Source organism: Notolepis coatsorum (assembly GCF_963971535.1).
Source record: "Notolepis coatsorum genome assembly, chromosome: 7".
Taxonomy (NCBI): domain Eukaryota; kingdom Metazoa; phylum Chordata; class Actinopteri; order Aulopiformes; family Paralepididae; genus Notolepis; species Notolepis coatsorum.
In genome coordinates, this window is record NC_140171.1 from 115772346 (window position 1) to 115789248 (window position 16903).

Below are 16903 nucleotides of genomic sequence, written 5' to 3' on the forward strand. Positions count from 1 at the left end.
CCATATGCAGATTTTGCCTAGTTCCGAGCTGAGGGCTTTTTCAACCTGTAACTTGTTCTTGTCAGAGACCAGCAGGGCTGAGTCGTCCGCAAACAGGAACAAGTTGCAGTCACAAGCTGACGACATGTCATTTGCATAAATTAGGAATAGTAGCGGTCCTAGTATGCTTCCTTGTGGAACACCACAGCTCACTGTGAGGGGGGGGGATAGGGTACCGTTTACCTCCACCATCTGTTCTCTCCCCTCCAGGTAGTTGATTTAGTTCAGGGTGAGCTAAAATTAGCCGCGGAGCTAACGGTAGCTAACGTGAGCTAACTCTAGTTAATCAAGCTCTCAGAGAGAGATAAACAGCTGACAGCGGATAGTACAGGTACAAATACAATAAAACAGCGGGTGGGGGCTGTTGTGTAAACCTTGTACTCTTTAGTTCACATATAATAAGAGACGGAGTGTGTGCGTGCGTGCGTGCGTGTGTGTGTGTGTGAGACAGAAGTCAGAGGAATAACGACCTGTTATTCAATAGATTAAATTAGTTTAAGAATAAAAAAAATATTCATTTTAAGAGAATCTCAAATACATTATTTTATTTAAGTGTAGGCCATGTTAATGTTTTATTTTTTACAGTTTTTGTATTTTTCTGACATGGTAAATGGCTGCTTTTTTATATATCGCTTTTATCCAAAGCGCTTTACAATTTGTTCCTTACATTTTACCCAATCACTCACACATTCACACAACGACGGCGGAGGCAACCATGCAAGGTGCCAACCTGCTCATTGGGAGCAGTTAGGGGTTAAGTGTCTTGCTCAAGGACACATCGACACGCTGCCCGGGAGGAGCGGGAATCGAACCGGGAACCTCCGGATTGCCAGACGACTGCTCTACCTCCCGAGCCACTGTCACCCCTGACATGGGGGCTCAACAATAAATGACAATCAGAAATGTCAAGTTGCATGTTGTTATTCTAACCAGCTTAGTTCTGTTGCATTTCCAATTTATTCATTTAAATTATAAATTGATCAGGTATCGATAAGGGAATCGATAAAGAATCGAATCGATAAGCAGAATCGATAATGAAATCGTATCGATAAAATCCTATCAATTCCCATCCCTACTTTGGAGTGATGCAGAGCTCGCTTTATTTCTGCTGGGCAGGTGAACTCACTTGCTAATTTCTATGAAGTTACCTACTGCAGCTTTAATATGCGGCCAAGAATAAAAGTGAGCAAAGTGAGTGTTTTTCAAGCAGCCGTCCGGCTATATCCATAAGTGTTACAAACAGAAAGTGTGCAAAACATGTGTGAGATTATGTGCAAAATAACGCTGTGGGCATAATGCATAGCCTAGAACAGTGTTTCTCAACTGGTGGGTCGCGACCCAAAAGTGGGTCGCGGGGCCATTTTGAGTGGGTCGCGGATGTGTGTGTAAAAAATAAAAATAAAAAATAAAAAAGTAAAAAAGATTTTTTTTTTTTTTACTTTTTTTTTTCACTACCTATCTTTGTGAAAGTGGCTTCTCAGCTCTGGTCCAGCTGAAGACAAAAACCGGAGGAACAGATTGGACATTGAGCATGACCTCAGAGTTGCTTTGTCTACAATCACCCCAGACTTTGAGACTCTTGTCAGGAGCAAACATCATCCCCAGTTATCCCATTAGTCCCCTGCATGTTAAGCTAAGAATTCTGCTAAGAAGGATATATTATTTATTATTATTATTATTTTATTTCATTGTGTTTTTAGCCCTTAGTTGCACTTTTGTTGCAACCCCAGTTATCCCATTAGTTCCCCCAAACGTAGGTCTGTTATGTTAAGCTAAGAAATCTGCTAAGAAGCATATTATTTATTATTATTTAATTTCATTGGGTTTTTAGCCCTAGTTGCACTTTTGTTGCAACCCCAGTTATCCCATTAGTTCCCCCAAACTTAGGTCTGTTATGTTAAGCTAAGAAATCTGCTAAGAAGCATATTATTTATTATTATTTTATTTCATTGGGTTTTAGCCCTAGTTGCACTTTTGTTGCAAACTCAGTTATCCCATTAGTTCCCCCAAATTTAGGTCTGTTATGTTAAGCTAATAAATCTGCTAAGAAGCATATATTATTTATTATTCTTTTATTTCATTGGGTTTTTAGCAATAGTTGCACTTTTGTTGCACTTTTTTGTGTTTATTTCATATTTTGAAAGATTGCGTATTACTGCAAATATTTTTTTTTTACATAAATCATAGTGGTTCAAAATTTTGGGTCGCGACTTAATGACTAAGGAAAATGTTGGGTCCCGAGGCTAGACCAGTTGAGAACCACTGGCCTAGAAGATGCTACAGTATACACATAACTGCAGTCTGGCTCAGTTTCAGCAGACCTCCCCCCCCCGACCTACCGGGCGAGGAAATAGCGTCAAACATACAAGTTGACTAAGCAAAGGCGGAAAAGAAAACAAAGCAATGAAATGGACGAGGAACAGATATCCAATGCAAGCAGCTGTAGTGTATAGATTGAGTGTAGCATTAGCTAAGAGATAATAATAATATCTCTAAGAGAAGAGATAATAGATTATACTGTACCTGTGATAAGTGAACATGATATGCATCTGGCTTTATTTTGTTCATGTGGTTTGCTATTATACACAATATGCGGCTTTCACTAGTGTGTCTGGCTCTGTTGTGATCTGATGCCTCCTGCACCTCAGCAGCAACAACACTCATGCCTGGTGTTTCAACCATGGTCAGGCAGTCAGTCAGTAAGTAAGGGGCATTCGCTATTGTAGGCCGGCCCTCCTCAATGCAAACTCACACATTAATTAGCAGCACCCATACAGAGTACGGAAATAAAGTTAATCCCCCACACATACATTTGCAAATATGCATATTGTTCATATGCAGCAAATGTTTTCCATCTGCGCCTTCATTAACACATCAAATAAACCAGTAATGACAAGCGAGAGCGCAGGACAACATCTTCACATACACATGTGCCCACTCCTCCCAACCCTCCTGTTTTCTCTGCGTTCGTCACATACTGCATCAGAGAAGAATGTCTCATTACTGAAAGGAGCTGATGCAAAGCATGTACAAGCAGCCCTGTGAACCACGGACACTGGAGTGGACAAAACACACGACTGTAGGTTATATATACAGGGTTAATAATAATAATAATGCAGGACCTGTTCAGAGGTCTTTAATTGGCATGCAATTATCCTCAATGTTAGCACACGGTTAGCACACACACAGACCGGACACACACGCATTGTTTTTTGTAGGATCGCCGATGCGATTCTCCTCTGCGCTTAACCCATCCCATCGCCCTTCCCCCCCAAGGGCAGCCGGGAGCAGACGAGGGCTGTGGCGTGGGCCACGCCCGGAGACCATCCAAGTGCTCCTGTCCGTCTTCGTCACAGACGCGACAGCGTTAGCAATCTGTTGTTGTGCATGTTTTTCCATTGGGTTTCTCTTATCGGGGGGGGGGGGAACCCTTGCGAACACGGGGAGAACATGCAAACTCCACACAGAAAGGCCCGGGAGATACCCCACCTGGGTAACTGGAATCGCGGAAACCTGGTCCCCAAGCGGGAATCAAACCCTGGACCTTCTTGCTGTGAGGCGACAGTGTTAACCACTACACCACCGTGCCGGGTTTCCACAGACATTGCACAATTAAATGCAAGGACTTTCAAGTACTTTTCCAAGCACTATTTTTCATTTTAAAATGTTTAATTCACTTTTAAATGCTGTTTTTTTTTTTTTATTGGAAGAAAATCGGATCCAATATTTATGGCTTAAAAGTTAAAACCAATTTCAGGACAATTAATTAGACTTCAGATTAAAACATTTTATTTCTTGATTGTGAACAATTTTATCATGGATGAACAAAACTTTGAATGCGAATGGTTGATTTGAACTTCAAGGACTGTTAAAAAATTGGCTGTTTAAGGAATTACAGGCCTCAACTTTTTTTGGTCAAAAATCAAGCACCTTAACCCATTCTCTGCCACGCTTATATCCATCGCTGTTTCATCTCTGCCAGCACTGTAAGTCTATGGAGATGTTCACCTTCTTTGCAGGGCTATAACTTTTTAAATTGTATTGCTAAATTGACATTACTATGGCCCATTCAACATCGATTATCTATCGTTCAGGATGTAGGAACGTTTTACTTTTTCATTCACACATTCATACGAAAATACCGTCTAGAGTATAAATATGTTTTTAACGTTTTCTGCAGTATTTCCGAGAACGTGAGATATAGGCACAAATGCATATATTAGATAATCAAATGCAGTTTGATACTGATCGATGCTATATTAAAAATGTCAACTGTACATCATGGTCCTAAACGTTATGACTGATCATGTGCGGGTGAACGGAGGGGGGGGGGGGTCGTTTATAATTCTGTGATAAGTCATTAGATGCATCATGTAGTATGGGTGATATATTGATCAGAGCCATTTGTATCGAAAATGATAAACAAAAACGCTGAAACTCACGTCAGTTTCCTCGTACCGTTGGGCGATGAGAGTGGAGCAAACAGATCCCAGTTATGTGGTGGGGATCGAGGCGATCCATTTCCGGTTTGTATATTACTAATACACGCCCAAATCATGTCGATTATTGAGTTATGGCAAAGATCCATATCCACGGTGTGTGTATTGAGTCCCGCGACAATAAACGAGTTGCCGGACGGAATAGGGAGACGCACCGGGATCACAAGAGATCCACTTCCGGTTGCAACTCGCCGATCAGCCACCAGGTGGCAGTATTGAAGCGTTGCAGAGTTGTGCTGGCTCACACAGCATCCGACAAGGCTCCGTGAGTGAAATATGAATACCATGGCGAAAATATGAAATTATGATCAGAATCACGTCGTACGCAGTTATTGGCAGAATTCGCATGAACTTGAAACTCGTTGTACAACGTTATTGGCGGGGAAAGGGTTAAGCACTTCAAGGATCTTGTGCGAACCCTGCCACACACACTGGAGAGGACAAAACACACGACTGTAGGTTATATATAGGGGTGTGTGAGAGAAGGAACTAAGGCCGCATGAGAGCGTGTCAGACAGGAGGAGGGAAGAGAGTCTCGTCTGGTTCATGTAAACTCACTCACCCTGGGTTGCCAGTTCTCGTATTGCTTCTGCAGGTTGGCCCCGATGGTCTCCAGGGCTTTCTGTGGGCTCATCGACAGAGGATCTGGCAACCAAACACAGAGATGGTGTCAACACCAGATATCACACAGCTACAGGACAGCTACTGACCGAAACTAAAGATACTCAGCCAAGAGGGGAAATAACAAGCCACAAATGTATTTAGCAACATACCAAGACCTTGCAAGAACATGGTTCTCAACCTTGGCTTGTTGTGTGTTCAAATCCCCTCTGTACATGGTGAAAAAATACAAAAGATATTTATAATCGTGACCTCCCAAAATCATCTCACAGCCCTAGCCCATAGAAATCTCCACTTCCCAGCAACACAAAACCTACAAAATAGAAAAAGCTAACCCAATACAAGAAATAACTGAATAGTCTATATCAGACGGCATTTCTCTGTTTCGCAGCCATTTCCTTATCAAATCAAATGTAACATTTGGAGAAATGGCAGCGCCTGAGATTGAAATATTAATGAGAGAAAATCAATACAGAAGGAAAAGCAGAATATAGATAGAGGGCGGGGTATCAAATTCTGCACAGCAGGCAAATCACATATAAGGGATGGGCATTTTGAGCAATAATACTACTCGATATTCACTGGGAACTATTCTTTGAAGCATAAATAATAATGTAATGTATACTTCTATTAATCCCCATGGGTAAATTCATCCTCTGCATTTGACCCATCCTAACTAGCAGCCGCACAGTACGGGCCCCCGGGGACCAGCTGGGATGCCAGTACCTTGATCAAGGGTGACGGCAGGAAGCCTAGCGTGCATGTCTTCTGGTGTGGGAGGAAACCGGAGTTCCCGGAGGAAACCCACGCAAACACCAGGAGAAACATGCAAACTCCACACAGAAAGAACCCCTGCTTGGGTTTGAACCCAGGACCCTTCTTGCTGTGAGGCAACAGTGCTAATAAAGCTCCACTTACTGTTTGACGCAGCACAGAACATGACCATTTGGCAGAGCTGCTGTATGCGCATAGGAAAGGCCTTCGCTGGGCAAATTCTTGCAGCACAGCCATATCCTTTGGGCGTAAAGGTCAAACGCACGGAGCGAACGGTGAGTTGGCTTTGAGATTAGAAACGACTGACCTGATGGAAGTGCATTTTTGCTTCGGAAACACCGAAGATAAGATTTACATCTTTTGTTGCTTAATGGCCATTGGCAAATATCTTTTAGTAACGCGTTACTACTAGGTGCCAGTATAAACAAGGCCAAATATTTTTTACGCATATATTTGTCGCATGAACTATTTCATTTTTTATAATTGAATGACGATGAAAATTCAGGAAATCATGACCCATCCCTATAAGATATTGACAAATCACGCAAGATATCGATATGTTTATGCTTAAATTAAACCATTGCTGATTATAAGAAATATATACATATACACACCAAGGAAGGCCTATATATACGTATTGTGGGCATTTAACTACAGTTTTCTGGTCATGTATAGGGTAAGGCAGTGACCGAAGCCTGTTTTTGGGATTCGAACTTTGTCAGGGTTTTTCGAATGGACGTTCGAATCTTCGCTTTTAATAAAAAAAATAATAATAATTAAAAAAAATATTCAAAATCTTTATATATATATATATATATATATATATATATATTTTTTTTTTTTTTCCATAAATATCCTCAAACTAAATCCTCAATTTGAATAAAGTGATTAAATTCATATTTTTATTTATTTATTAAAAGGTCCTGTGTCTTATAAATGGCCTTGTCCAGTGTTTAGCATTGTTTTATAGCAATGGGGGGTTAGTATCAATGGGTCTGTGTCTCTAATTACCATTTTGGCAGATTGCTCTAATTCAGTTGAGACAATCTCCTACCCCAGTGAATTAGGTCATTCTGATTTGACTGTTTTACTGACGTGAATAAGGCAGTGATCTGCATAACTAACACAACCATGTGAGTGGAAATACCTGCACTTCCTCAAGCGGGTGCCGACAGAGAGAGAAAGAGAGAGAGAGAGAGAAAGAGAAAGAGAAAGAGAAAGAGAAAGAGAAAGAGAAAGAGAAAGAGAAAGAGAAAGAGAAAGAGAAAGAGAAAGAGAAAGAGAAAGAGAAAGAGAAGAGAGAGAGAGAGAGAGAGAGAGAGAGAGAGAGAGAGAGAGAGAGAGAGAGAGAGAGGGAAGAGCTTTGTCAGGGAAACAAACACACACGCATTTACACACACACAACCTGACCGGCACGCAGGGAAACACAAACACACACGCATTTACACACACACAACCTGACCGGCGAGCGGGGAAACACAAACACACGCATTTACACACACACAACCTGACCGGCGAGCGGGGAAACACAAACACACGCATTTACACACACACAACCTGACCGGCGTGCGGGGAAACACAAACGAGAGAGAGAGAGAGAGAGAGCACGCAGGAGTGTGTAAATGTGTGTGCGCGTGGGGCTGGTGGAGGGTCTTCTCCCTGGGATATCACTGTCAAAATATCTTTGACTCCCACGCGCACGACCATATTCCGATCCGTGCAATAATATTCACAGCGGTATATGTTGTCATTTGAAACAAGTTACCAATGCATTGTCCCGTGGGATTATGCCCCTCCGCGGCGAAATGAGTTAGTATCACCCTCAATCTTTCTGTGGACGACTGTCACTCAAAGCGCTTATGGGCGGAGCCCACCCCAAACAGCTTGGAATCTTGAAGTAGAAAAATCTTGCTTTTGAGTAATTGATTAAAAATATAAAACAATGAATTTTTTTGGAAAAAAACTTTACAGATGTGTTCCATAGACTCACAGGAATTGATGCCCAAATAGTGAAAGGAATAGCAATGCATGTCCCCTTTAAAGGCCAACCTTCATGTTGTATTTTTGTTCAATAAACAATGTGGACTAGGCCAACGGTGACTTTCATGAAGAAGGGAAAAAAAAGTATTGAAATTGACCCAGTTTTAGCGTTTTTATCAAACATTTTGTCTGCCCAACACAATCACCACGCACATGGATATTTTAATCAATGGTTCATAACGTGCGTGTGTAATCGAAATGATGTCGTCACAACAGGTGCAGGGCACCAGGGGGCTCACCAGGGGGCGCTGAGAGTCACACACAGCTAGTGGCAGGCACTGAGAGCCTTGCTACTACTAGCCGAATGAAAATGTATCTGTTTCACCTAACAACACTATTGCTCCGTGATCATAGCCATCCATCTCTAAAGCTAACCACTATTTGTAAAAGCCACAACCACGTTACCATATTTGTAATAATGTAAATCATTGTGTCGTTGTACATATTGTGTACACCGTTATAAGCTAACATAGCTTAGCTTGGTAGCTATTGTGCTAACAACATATCCCGACGTCCGGCTCGCTGGCCGGCATGAACCCCCGACACAAAATGGTTCTCTCCTCTCTGTACACCCCCGTCCCCACGGGTACCCTGCCGGGGAGCCCATGGACGCGACAACGGCGGCAGCCGTAGGGGGCTTGAGCCCGCCGTAACGCTAGTGGTACACGATAGCTATGAGCTAACTAACGCTACGGCCGCTGTTGTCGCGTCCACAAGCTCCCCGGCAGGACACACGCAAGAACGGGGGCACACAAAGAGGAGAGAACCACTATAGCTCCGCAGGGACGGCGGAGCTATAGGCTAACGTCAGTGTAGTGGTCCCGACTGTAGCCGGGAGGACGGCGTAGCTAATAGGCTAACATTAGTGTACTGGTCCCGACTGTAGCCGGGAGGACGGCGTAGCTAATAGGCTAACATTAGTGTACTGGTCCCGACTGTAGCCGGGAGGACGGCGTAGCTAATAGGCTAACATTAGTGTACTGGTCCCGACTGTAGCCGGGAGGACGGCGTAGCTAATAGGCTAACATTAGTGTACTGGTCCCGACTGTAGCCGGGAGGACGGCGGAGCTAATAGGCTAACATTAGTGTACTGGTCCCGACTGTAGCCGGGAGGACGGCGGAGCTAATAGGCTAACATTAGTGTACTGGTCCCGACTGTAGATGCACAGAGTGGGCCACCATTGATCAACATGCAGCGACGTGTAGCTTGCATGATGCGTGTGCAGTGCTTTGCCACACAGGTCTGAGAAGAGGACCTGCACATGATTTTACTCGTTCCCCAAACTCCTCTACATGCCCCGATCTCAAATGGTTCACGACAGTAGACATAATGCTAACGTTAGCCAGCGCCATATATCGAGTAGTACTATGACCCGGACGGGCAAGGCATACGTTTCCTGAAGTGACGTCACGGCCGTGCTAGCGTCCGATAAGCTTTTAGATTCGGCTCATTAATATGCACCTGTAGTGACGTCGGCGTTTGATAAGCTTTTTTGATTCGCGCGTGCATGTTATTCGTGCGTGGACCTTTTTAACTCTTTCGGAGTGGCATTTCCAGTGTCAAATGGAAAAAAATTAATTATGAAATTATATACCAATGATGTAAACTACCCATAATTGATCAGTAGGGTTTAACCTGGATGTTGGGCTTTAAATCACCTCTTTAATTAATATAACTCATCAGTTTATTTTAATACTATAATATTAGTGTAGCCTAATCTTTATCTGCAACTGTGAAGAAAAACCCCATTGGTTTAAACAGAATGAATAGACACATACAAATAAAAAAATATTATTTTTTATTAAATATTCAAATGTTGATTTAGAATTCGAAGGCAACATAACGAACGAAGGTTCGAACGTTTGGGCTCAGCCCTAGTATAGGAAAATCTATTCTTAGTTGACTAATAGCAATAGGACTTTTTCAACTAATCGATTAGTTGATTTAATCTACAAATAGACTAAGAGGGGATAGTCAGCCAATAATCAATCATTATCGTATGCCACTCTTTTAGACAATGATGACATTTTGGGATGAGTCACATGCTCTGGTAATGTATAATATTTAGGGCTATATTACCAGCTCTGATACCATCTAATATTTAGGGCTATATTACCAGCTCTGATAATATATAATATTTAGGGCTATATTACCAGCTCTGGTAATATTTAAAGGTCACATATTATACTCCTTTTCAACACGTTAATATAAGTCTCAGAGGTCCTCCAAACATGTATTTGAAGTTTTTTGCTGAATACAACTCAGATTATGCATTCTAGCAGCCCCTGTTTCAATCCTGTTCTCAACAGGCTATATCTGTGTCTGTAGTTGTAGCTTTAAATGCAAATGGAAGCTGCTGCTTCCCACACCCAACTCTGCAAGTCTCTGCGAAGTTAAAAAAAAGAAAAATAAAAACTAATTTAAAAGGCACAGCTTCTGAATTAGTGCACTGACTAGGTTGTCTTATTTAATGTCTTATTTCATAATGTATGCACAGAAGCACTGAAAAAGTGAGGTTTTCATAATATGTGACCTTTAATATTTAGACCTATATGACCAGCTCCGGTAATATTTAATATTTAGGCCTATTCAGATTCAGATGACTTTATTCACCATATTGTATATACAAATGGAACGTGATTCGACATTACAGTGCATGATTTCTTTTCACAAATAAGAACATCATAATAATAAATAGTTATAAAGTGCAAAACAGCTCCGGTAATATCTAATGTCTAGGCCTATATTACCAGCTCTGATAATATCTAATGTCTAGGCCTACACTACCAGCTCTGGCCTCTCACTCTCTCTCAACTCTCAACCCCCTTCCCCCCCAAACTAAAACTTTACAGTAACTGACACACTGCCCTCAGACACCATTGAAAGAAGAGTAAAAGTCTTAGAAGTGGGTTTTCCTCAAGAGAACAAGAGGGTGGTTTGAGGCCACTGTTCCTTTGTGGTTTCAGTCATGTCGTCTGGGTCAGTGGGCGAGGGTCCCTTCATCTCCTTTTGACAGGGACTGTATGCCGAAAACTTGTCATAAAATAACTGAGAATGTCCCCTTAAGTAATGCAGAAATTCTCAGCTACAAGTTTAAAGCTGCTATAGAGAGGTCTGAAGTGCAGCACCCCTGGAGAAGTGTTGGGGTTCAGTGCCTTGCTCAAGGGAACTTACGCAGGATGGTGGGCACCGTAGATGTGATACCAGCCACCCTTCAGTCACCAGAGCACAGCTGGAATACACCCTCCCGTCAGGGATGGGGATTCGGTTACTGGCCAGTCTCTTTACCTCTAGGCCATCCCGCCTCCCTGCCTGAATTACTATTTCACCTAAAACGGGGCAGAGGATGATGCTTGGCTACCACTCACAAACATGCCCACGGGGAGACCTTACCAAATAACTTGTGTCATACAACTTTCTCACATACCCACTAGGTTTGGGTACAGTTCACCAATATGATATCCAACAGTACCCTTTTTTCAGTACTTTACTCTCTGTATTAGATCCCCATGTGGGGTATCATTGGAAAGCCACACTCATTGGCTACAACCCTGTCCAAACATTTTCAAGATCGCCAAATTATTGACGGAACTAGAGCCCCAGGAGTCGGGGTGGTAATGTGTACTTTGGCGCACGCCTCACATATCGGCATGTAACTCGAGAACCGCTGAACGGATTTTGTCACCTGAAAGGGCAGTCGACAGGCAACAAATAGGGCTTTAATTATATCTATATATTGTCGTCCTCAAGAGGGCCCACATGGGGGCCCTTGGATGTTAAGAGATTGTGTTTTCTTTTTCAAATGTATCCAAGAGTAAATATCTTAACCCTATAAAAACAGCAGTCAAAGTGTATATTTTCACTTTTACCGATGTTTTATAAGATTTACCGAAAATAAGAATTTATCTGAAAAATGCTAATTATATCTCTTTTATCGTAGAACCGAGAGGAAAATACTAAATCCAGATTTAACACTGCCATTGGAAAGAGGAGCCTTTTCCCTATCCATAGATGTATGATTTGGCCATAATAAGGTCACGGTCAAGTTCAAGGTCAAACATGAATTTATAATTAAAATCGATTATAATTTATTACTGTATCTACAAATCCTTCCGTTTAATCATCTTCCCTTTATTCACTTGATCTCATGAAGGTGCTGAATGAGCTCAGTGAGTGAAATCTCTAGCGCCACAATTGTAACATGGTGTTATTCACCGGCACAGATGCTAAATAAAATCATAATTTATATTCTCCTTTTTTTTATTACAATTTACTCAAGCCTAGTAACGGACACAATATTTCTGACACTGGGAATACATACCCCCAGGTCCCTATATGTTCATAGATACCAAGAACATGCAAATTGCACTTGTAGAAGTGGAGCAATCTTCCATTTACTTAGGCATGTACCTTTATAGTACAGCGGATAGCAAAACAATTGTGAACTTTTTCATAAACGCATGAAACTTCTACCATAGTAAGTTTATACCATGAGGTTTATTTTCAGATGTGGAGGGAAGTCAGATTTGACCTCTGAGGTCCGGGAGAGGTCAAATCCAAGATGGCCACCCAAAATATTAAAAACTTCATAACTTTGGAACCGAACACAGTAGAAAAACACTTAAGGTATCATTTCCTACCAACTTCAGGGTGCCCATTCTGTTGGTGATACCTTTGAGACCAAGCATTCAAGAAAATGCATTTAGATCAATGTGGAGGTCAAATTATGCAGACAAAGGGAGGTAAACAGTGCAAAAAGGTAGTTTATTTCCAAAATAATAACAGTAATAATGATGTTAATAATGATTATAACAACAATAATGGCAATAATAATAATAATTATCATAAGTTATTTAAACTAATTTATTATTTAACTTTTTAATATGTTTTTATTTTTTAACTGATTTATACATAACCTTTCATTGGTCATAATGTCGCTTTACAAAACAAAAACCATCAAGGGACGGAGAAGCAGAGAACTAAAGATCGAAAATCTTAACAGTCCCCAGAACAGAAACAGAGATCTGTACACTTAAGCTTTGACACAGGAGCACAGTCCAGTGCACCCTTTCTGGCAGTTGCAGCGGACCAGCTCATGGCAAGACTTTGCTGCTTCAGGGAGAGTGGTCCAGAGTGGCTGCCACTCAGTTGTTTCTTTTGTCCAGCCCCAGGCAGATGGCTCTGGCATCTCTGGATCCAGGACCAGTGACTGGTTCCAAATGTTGGCCTGATAGCAAGTCCGCTTGATGTGCTGTATGAGGGCTGCCTGGGTTGGAGGGATGTTCTCTAATGTCCTGGACTTCTGGGAGAAGAGCTGTTTCCTGGCGTCATTCACATCCATGCTCTCACTGGTTTGGTCATACATAAGCACCACAAATCGTTCCAGAAGTACCCTTGAATCTTCACTGACCTCACTTGGAATGCACAGGAGTTCCTGGAAAGCATCAGTGACCTGTGGGAAAGACTTCCATGTCTCCCAGGCACTCTTCTTTCCTCGGCCAGCAAATGCAGACAGTGTCGCACCCAGTGAAAGCATGAAAGACAGGGAGAGTCAGACACTTGACTGGAGTCATTGTGGCAACCATTTGATGAATGGTGATTAACCGGAAACTCGACCCAACACCAAAGGAAACCCACAGTTCATCAGGAGCTATTCTGCTAAAAGAAGACACTGCCAAAACCACCACATCTGTCAACGTATGGTCACTTTCCTACAAGCCTTCTGCACAGCATCTGCCTCATGCAGAAGAAGCCGAGTGTCAGCCTCCTCCTGCGTACATGGGGCAAGGCAGGCCACACATGAGTCAGCAGGAAAGCAGAGGACTCCAGTTCCATCTGTTGCGTACAGTTCCTTGCCTTGTGCTAGAGGCAGATGTACGGCTTCTTGTGTCAGGAAGGAAAATAACTCCGTTTTGTTTTCATCACACCGAAGGAAGTCTTTCCAGTTCTTGGGCATCACAGTGAGGGGAACCACTCTTTTCCTTTCCAAAGACCAGGGTTTCCGTTAGAAAATATTGGTGCCGGTCTCCGTGTCCTGGAAGATTTCAATCTCCCGGACAAATGGGAGAAATTCCGGTCAGAGTTTATTGAGCTTAAAAACAATTGATAGGCAGGCTATATAAAGAATGACATCCTCAAGGCATGTAGATTTATAATATTTTTACTTAAAACTAGGCTACTTTTGCGTATACATTATATTCCAAATAAAATAAGTCCCGTCGATAGACTCACGTGCTGCTGCTGATTTGAAATCAAATAGGCGAATTTCCGTCTGTGGGCAGTCGGCCCGACATTAGTCAGCCCCCGCCTGGAGCTCCGGGACACAGTGAACGCATCGGACACCCACACCGACCGGAAGACGTGACCCGCCTTGGTAGGGCCCCCGCCGGCCGGCCTAACAGCCGGTGTTCGGGCGGACGGTTCCTACCGCTTGCGGGTTCACCATTATTTATTATTATTGTTATTATGATTATTTTATCATGATGATTATTATTATTATTAATAAGAATAGGACATACATTTTGCGATATAGGCGAGCATTTTAACTGCGGTCAAGCCAGCCGCCTTTCACTTTTGCGTGGTCAAACCAGCCGCTCCTGTTTTTCGAGTGCGCGCAGTGCATTACTGGTTATTCAAAAATGATAGACCTATTTAAAGAATGATGCAATGACTTTTGCAACAAACTAAATCAAATTGACTTCTACTTACCACCTTGTGTCTTTGGGTATCGTGAGGGGTTCAGAAGGACGTCAAAGCAGTTAAGTAGATCCAGGGAATCTTCAGGGAATCGGTCGTGTAAAGCATCTATTAGATGTTGAATGTAGCGTGCTCTGGCACTTTTGAAAGCCTGAATGGACCGGTCACCTGTATGTCATGGCATCAGCGGTCTCTGTGACTTCAAGTTCAGACTCATCTTCGTTGTCATTATTAGACCTGCTTGGTTTCATAAAATATTTGTTAAGGTTAGCTTGTTTGGCCATCTCTCTCTCTCGCTCGTATAGCTGTTTGGCGTTATGGTGGCCAGGCAGGCTCAATACAAAAGAAAGAAAAAAAACATTCAATCCGAGCGCGCGCTAGCCGCGCTTTATCAGAGTGAAGCAACAATGAAACAAATGTAACGATTGTTTCGTTCATTGCATAGGCTATTTAATTTTAGCCTATTTTAATATAATTCAAATTGTGCTTAGAGGGTATTATTTTCACAGGACATTATGACCGGAGAGATTTAAATATGTCGGACTTCAACAGATTTTCCAGGTAAAAAAAACTGTAATTACCGGACAACGGAAACCCTGACAAAGACTACAAATAAATTAATCAAATCATGTTTTAGGGTACATAAAACATTTATATTTTGATGTGTTTTTGCCTTGACTTTAACATAAATCTATTTTCTTGAATGCTATTGGTCTCAAAGGTATCACCAACAGAATGGGCACCCTAAAGTTGGTGGGAAATGACACCTTAAGTGTTTTTCTACTGTGTTCGGTTCCAAAGTTATGGATATTTGAATATTTTGGGTGGCCATCTTGGATTTGACCTCTCCCGGGCCTCAAGAGGTCAAATCTGACTTCCCTCCACATCTGAAAATAAACCTCATGGTATAAACTTACTATGGTAGAAGTTTCATGCTTTTATGAAAAAGTGCACAATTCCTTTGATTCAAATGCTTAACCGCTGTACTATTAGGCAACATTTCTGAAAATAGGGCTACAGCTTAATTAATGTCACAGTGAGGTTGCCGTTCTGGTGCTGTTTTTATAACGAGTGTCCAGTGGCCAAGCACAGTCCACCAGAGTTTCCATTCAGCACCACAAACTCTGCAGACTGGGAGATGTGTGGCTCTAGCAGTCAAGTGCTTCAAGGTTGTTGTTTTTTGTTTGTTCCTGTTGCTGTTTTGTATTGTATGAGTACAACACATTTTAAGTTCAGAATATTAGTCTTGTGCTAAACATGTAGATTGCTTTGTGTTGGGGAATATTTAGCCCCATTGATTGCTATTTGTTTTTTGTTATTTTACCTGCTCTCAAGGTAGATAGATCAGTTCTAACCGTTTACACAAGTTAGCTAGATATCAGGATTACAGCTGAGAATGTACTAACCAGGGACAGAGAGAAATGCAGGAACCTCTAACCCAGTGGTTCTCAAACTGTGGTATGCGTACCACTAGTGGTACTTGGTGGTACTGCTGGTGGTACTTGAAAACATTTCCAAAAAAGCTATATATAAAAAAAATAAAAAAATAAAAATAAAACTTCATATTCAACTTCAGCCCTGATAACCATTTATTTTTAGATTTCTTGTAATGTCAGATACAAAATGAAATACTCCCACTTTTCTGAAAAGAGTTGGTGTTAAATCTGACATTACAAAAAATCCATCAAAATATGTGTTGCTGCTAATCATTGACACATGCCTAGTCTGTAATAATCCCCCCCAGAAAAATGTACTTTGCATTTGATATATTGTAAATATTTAACTTTTTGTGTTTTTTTAACAATAATTTGTGATGCCATCACACAAACTGGCATTTAAAGGGTAAACATTCAAAAATGTATTGAATATGTGTTTTCTTTTTTTTTACAATAATTTGTGATGCCCATCACAAACACTGGCATTTAAAGGGTAAACATTCAAAAATTCCTGCACCAAATAATTGTGTGTGTGTGTGTGTGTGTGTGTGTGTGTGTGTGTGTGTGTGTGTGTGTGTGTGTGTGTGTGTGTGTGTGTGTGTGTGTGAGAGAGAGAGAGAGAATGACGGACAATTGCTTGCTGTGTGAGAGAGAGAGAGAGAGAGAGAGTGGGAGAGAGAGAGAGAGAGAGAGAGATAGAGAGAGAATTAAGTACATTTGCTGAAATACAGTTGTTCTTAATTTTCTCACTTGCGTTGCTATGTGAGAATGTTAGTTATTATGTTCTCAATGCCCCT

At 41.7% G+C, this 16903-nt stretch overlaps 1 protein-coding gene across 1 annotated transcript in view; it reads right to left on the reverse strand.

Moving 5' to 3' along the window:
- The window catches only part of rptor (regulatory associated protein of MTOR, complex 1), a 606910-nt gene that overhangs the window by 530272 nt on the left and 59735 nt on the right, over nt 1–16903 (reverse strand). The window contains 1 exon segment of the mRNA XM_084318354.1: nt 5101–5183. Within this exon segment, the coding sequence (XP_084174480.1) occupies nt 5101–5183 (83 nt within the window).